The following is a 6,069-nucleotide window of genomic DNA, read 5'->3' on the forward strand; positions in this document are numbered from 1 at the left end:
GTTCTTTAAGAAGCAAAGCATGGGTATGGGTGGGTACGTCATCCTGAAAAATATTATGAGTGGGGGTGGGTGGGCGAAACCAGCTCGCACGGAGCGTGGGTACCCAATGGGTACTCGACCAGGACCCTATGTAGGGCTCTGATACATAATCAATTTACCTTTCTTTTTTAGTTATCTCAAAGGCTCATAGCTAATTTAAATATTTCTGTCATTATAAAAAAAAAATTATCATGATTTCTTTATCCATTTTTTTCTTTAATTATAATCAGAAAGTTATTAAAAATCTAGAAAATCTAATCCCCTCTCTCATAATTTTGCCTTCTTTCCTCACTTCTATCAACAAAACTTATTAGATTTGTTTTGATTTTTCATAATTTATAAAATGGGCTAAGTTGAACTCATCTTCTTAAGCTCAAACTCAATTAATTAATATATAATGAAATCAAGAGCATCCTGAGCTCGGCTATACATTGATTTCGAGCATATATTTTTTAAGTCAAATTAATGGTGTACATCAATATAGACAAAATGGCGTGATAGGCGGCTACGAAGTCAGCGTGGTGATGAGCTTGGCGCAGTGCAATAGGAGGCGATTGGATTGGATTGGATGGACCAGTTTCATGACAGGTTGGATCAACCCGACAATCTAATGGGTCGAGACAGGATTGTATTTTTTTGACCCTTTTATCAAATAGTGGCGAATCAATATCAGGTTCGACCCAAACCCGACCCATAACGCTATTTTGACACACTTATATACGTAAATAATAAATGCTTAAAGCCTTCATAAGTATACATTTATATATATTATTTTTATTTCGAACCGATCTCAAGCATGTTTGATCCAATTCAAATCTAGCTTGATATTAGGGGTGTCAAAATCAAGTTTCAGGTCAGTCTCGGGTTGAACTTGGAACTTACCAAAGTTCAAATGGGCCAACCTGCCTCGAACTCAGGTGGGCTAGGGCAGCTCGGACACGACGCACAGGGGGGTTCAAGCAACGTGATCAACTCCTTTAAATGGGTTTCCGGGTTGACTCGTCTAATTTTCGGGACCCAAATTCGACCTGTTTTTTCAAACAGGTCAAATTTGGGAACTCGAAACCGACATGTTTTGAAATCTAGTCGGGCCTAACCTGTAATTTTCGGGCCGGAACCGAGTCGGATTTTTGTGTCAAGTCAAATATGGGCACCCCTACTTGATATAATGAAAATTTTGACTAAGCCAAAATTTTAGTTCATCACTCAACTAATTTGACTTGTACAAACAAAAAATTAATTTAATATTCTACTTAACCTTAAATTAAAATTTATGTAAAATATGATATTCAATATAATTTTATAAGGATATAATGAGCCCATTGATTTCGTTTTTTTTAAAACTAATTACGTTGGATGCCATTAGTTGCCAACCGAACTAGTAGTCAAGAGAATTCTAATATATCAAGGAAATAGATGGTGGAGATGTGATTAGGTTGTTGATCGGACGGTTCGGAGATATTGATTAGAATTGATGCAATCAATTGGCTTGCCGTCGTAGGATGTTTTATCAGGGCACTAATGGACTACACCACTATATAATAAAGCTAACAACTAAGGAACGGAAAATGGGGCCTCGAAGCAAAATCTCAGGTATCTGCAGAAGAAGAAAGACAGTATGGAGAGGTGTCCGAATAAAACTCGGCTCTGAAACAATAAATTGTCCTAAACGCCAAAAGAAATCTTAATGACTTGACTACTACACTCTCACAAAAGTAAAATATATATTTTTTTAAATAAAGGATAAATATATAGATAAGAAAAAGCAGGGACTTCAAAGACCCACCCAAATTTTTCACCAAGGCATTTGATTTTATCCTGTTTTCGTTTTGGGAACCTTCTTCTTTTGTTGGCGTTTAGGGATCGCGTTCTTCATGCCAAGGAAGAAGAGCAGAGAGCCGAAGAGAGCCAAGTTCTGTAAAGAAACAAAGCAGTAAACAAATCTCAATGCCTGAAGAAGATTAGATTTCTCATGAACCTAAATTTGGAGGGGCAAAAGAATCACCTGTGTGAACTTGATGAAAAGCTGTACGAATTCTGCCCTCTCAATGTCGAAGTTGTAGAAATCGTAAACAATAGGTGTGATAAATGCCAGATAAAGAAGCTGCAAAAAAGCAAGGAGTAATATTCATCATCATTTGGGATTGTAAATAATAGGTGTTGTTTGTCGTGTTAAATTTAGGCTTCGCTTGGGACGGTTTTCTTACTGCTTCTTAAAGCTGCTTTCTAGTATAAAAATTAAAAAATTTATACTATAAAGCTGCTTTAAGAAGCGGCAAAAAAGTCATCCCAAACAAAGCCTTAGATTTTGTTTGTGACAGCTTTCTTACTGCTGCTTAAAAATGCTTTATAATATGAAATTTAAATTTTTTAACTAAAAACTACTTTAATCTTGTCAAACTTTTCTTTTGAACAAACTCTACAAAAGTCACCACAAGTCTATGATTCCAGCTTACCGCCCTCATTTCTACTCCTCCAACACTCACTGTTTATACCTGTCAAGGATATATTTTGAACCATTCGCCGTACATATTCAAATCATGCAACTCTTTTTTCATTTATTTAATCTCCAAATGTTCGCCGAATTTCTTTTTCTTAATTTTCCAAATAGAGATGAGAATTCTCAGGAGCATGAGTGGCTTTACTCTTAGAGATATAATACGAAAAGTATACGTGAAAGGGTTGGGAGGGTTGGAAGGGTTGGAAGGGTTGGAGTAGCTCCAGTGGCAGATAAGATTAGAGAGTGTCGCCTTAGATGGTTTGGACACACAAAACGTCGGCTTTTCGATGACCCAGTTAGGAGTGTAGATGTATTGGATTTGACCCATGTTAAGAAGGTAGAGGTATACCTAAAATGACTTGCCTAGAAATTATTAGAAATGATCTTTTTTTTTATTAAATTTAAATAAGAATTTGACTCTTAACATGACACAATAGAGAAAAAAGATTCATGTAACCCGACCCATATAGTGGGATAAAGGCTTAATATTATTGTTGTTATTGAATTTTTCTAATAGATTATTTCTTGATTTATGTTTCCTAATTTTCACACAATCATATTTAATCATTTCAACTTTAGCATATGATTGCTTTAGCTATAAAAAAATATTTTACTAAATATAACTTGGTCGCATACAATATCACCAACAAAATTACAACTTTATAAAAATCTCCCAGTGAGTCTCCACAATCTTCTTTTCAAGCATGTATCTTTAAAGGTGCATTTCCATTTTAACAAACCAACATTAAATCTCAAAGTTAAACCCACATCTATATCTTCATTTATTAGATCCCAACTACTTAACCTGTCAAGATATTATTTTAACTTCTAATACTATTGATTAATAATTATTAATATTAAACCCATCCAAAGTGTATATAATAAATTTTATCTTAGTTCTACTAATTATAAAGCCCTCCTCCATCTTCTAAACATTTCTCCATCATTCTAATTTTTCACTGACCTCAACAAATGTCTTTCAGGTATGAACTATGAAATCTATAAAATGAATCACCAAGACGCCTACTTTGTAAACAAATCCATAATCAATGAAAAAAATGAAGTAATTGTTAAATCTTGATGTGATAAATCTTGATGTGATACTACTAAATTCGAAAAAAAAAATTAATCACTTTACAACTATTTATAATACCAATCAATGTACAAAGTCTACAACTATCAACTTCTCTTAGTACTTAATTACATGCTTTTGCCGTATCATTATATAAAGATCATTTTTCTAATCCTAATAATTTTCATCAATTTTAAATGATTTTAATAGCATAAATGCAAAATTCATTTTAACATAAAGATGATGATGACGAAGGGACAACATATTAACTAGAGTGAAATATTTCTATATTATATCGCGACAGTAAATATTCTAATAACAAAAAAAAAAACATTTTAGCCAGGAAACAAGGGAAGATTCAAAACCCAACCCAAATAGCTGCACTTATTCTAATGAAAACGCTAAGGATAAAAATACTAAACATGAAAACAACTATTTAAGCATATGAAAACCACCCAAAGTGCACGTGCTTATGTTCTTTTAAGCATGCTTTCAGATATAGGTTTAGGTCACGAGATAAATAACAGGGGCAAGTATGAATACAAGCATTATCAATGAAAATTACAAGTAGATATATATATATATATATATATATATTTTTTTTTTTTAAGCTCCAAAAGTGCTGCTGAAGATGAACAGAAGACCCCCAAGCCCTTTGAGAGCTATGGTTGCAGCAATAACATGCTTCATCTATAAAATCAAATTCTAGATGTTAGAAATTGCAGATTTATGAAATTGCATCATTTCTGATCAAATATACGAAGCACAGCATTTAAACGTGATAAGATGTAAAAAAACATATAATACTCACGTCAATATGTGGTGCTACTAATCCCAAATGGGATGCCACATGCTTGGTAAACTGGTTGAACTTGGGCCTTAGTGTCTTTGCTGCTGGTCCACCGTCACTTCCAAATTCAATAAACCTGAAAATAAATTCAAACTTAAGAGAAGCACAAAAAACGAAACAAGAAAGCTACAAAAAGACCATGCAAATGACAACAATAAGCTTCAAGATGCAACCATGATGCGGTTCATTCATGGAATTAGTAAACGTATCAAACACAGTAACAATGAATTCTCTTTCACTCCCTTCCCAACTCCAGAAAGCCACTCCTTTATGAAGTTACTACAACAGCCTTCAAGAAACACGTGCTCTAATTTCAACAAAAAAAAATCCATAAAATTGCTCCATAGTCAAACACATTTATGAAATGGAATATCTGGTGAAACCAAGGTTTAAAATTGAACAACTAGGTATTAAGATTTTTTTCATAAGTGAGGCAAGGCATAAGCATCGAAATATTTTGAAGCATAACCTAAAAATTCATAAATTGCACTAAGTAATAAGTATTGTATATACATTAAATTAAAATATAAAAGAAAAAAGAAACATAATAACTCAAGCTTCAATTCTATTTTTCAAAACATTCTTCAACACCTAATATGCATAATCAGTACAAACCCATTAATGAATCAATCATGGACCTTTCATCAATTGTTCTCATGGGATCAGACAACATCCCAACTCACCGACAATTAAATCTAGCAATCTTTCCTCACCATTTTTAAAGGTTGGAAACTTATTGAAAGCAATAAATGCTATCAAAGCAACAAAACCGATAAGCGCTAAATATCAAAGTTTTCTAGAATGGCCAGCAGTAATTATAATCTTTCTTTTTATTTTTTATGTTAGCATGAAATAACATAACATGTCAATTTTAGCAAATTTAGCTAAACATCTAGATTTCATGAAAACAAAACTTAAATATCACTAAAAAAATATCATCATTTACAAAATGTTATGAAAATTGCACCTCACCTTGGCTTGAAGAGACGTATGCCTCAATAGGGCTGATGTGCATCTACGCAATTTGTAGGAGGCAAAAGCCTTAATAAATAGGGTCTTCTTGATTCACAAAATTAATATAGCAAATAAATTCTATTTTGTTATTTCTCAACGCCTAAAACTTAAAAAACAGAACCGATAGTAAGAATCGCTCGCATCTCAACTCTCCGTTGCACGACACTCTGGCACCCAATGCCACTCACACTCATAGCTACAACGACAAATGTGGCACGAGAGAAAACAGCTCACTATAATAATAATTTAATGAAACCCATTAAGTATTGAGTAAGGCCTTTGAATTCATAAACTATAATCTTAATGACTTAGACTACTTGTTAATGTTAAATTGGGAGTGAAAGAGTTATGATATTAGTTTGATTTTTGTATGTTATTGTTTATTATTATTATTAATTTAATGGTTCAATCATGAGATTTGAGTCTTGAGACTTATGCTTGTCTAATGGACAAAAAATATCTCAATACCCAATTATGCAATTTCAAACCTTATAAAGATCATCATGACAACCAGCTAGCATCTACTAAAGATTGTGGGGAGAAATTTTACTTTTCTTTCAGTGAAGGTTAGGGAAGAAATGGGCCAACAAAAAT

General features: G+C 33.1%; 1 protein-coding gene across 1 annotated transcript; it reads right to left on the reverse strand.

Annotated features, from left to right (window-relative positions):
- Positions 1–1,608: 1,608 nt before the first annotated feature.
- LOC110110698 lies at positions 1,609–5,476 on the reverse strand. The gene is made up of 5 exons (XM_028699561.1): positions 5,429–5,476; positions 4,423–4,587; positions 4,225–4,301; positions 2,045–2,156; positions 1,609–1,954 (listed from the first exon to the last, which is right to left on the reverse strand). The coding sequence occupies exons 1-5, from the start codon at positions 5,474–5,476 to the stop codon at positions 1,853–1,855; spliced, it is 504 nt and encodes a 167-aa protein (XP_028555394.1). The 3' UTR covers positions 1,609–1,852.
- Positions 5,477–6,069: the final 593 nt, after the last annotated feature.

Source organism: Dendrobium catenatum, unplaced genomic scaffold (assembly GCF_001605985.2).
Source record: "Dendrobium catenatum unplaced genomic scaffold, ASM160598v2 fragScaff_scaffold_1338, whole genome shotgun sequence".
In the NCBI taxonomy this organism is placed as follows: domain Eukaryota; kingdom Viridiplantae; phylum Streptophyta; class Magnoliopsida; order Asparagales; family Orchidaceae; genus Dendrobium; species Dendrobium catenatum.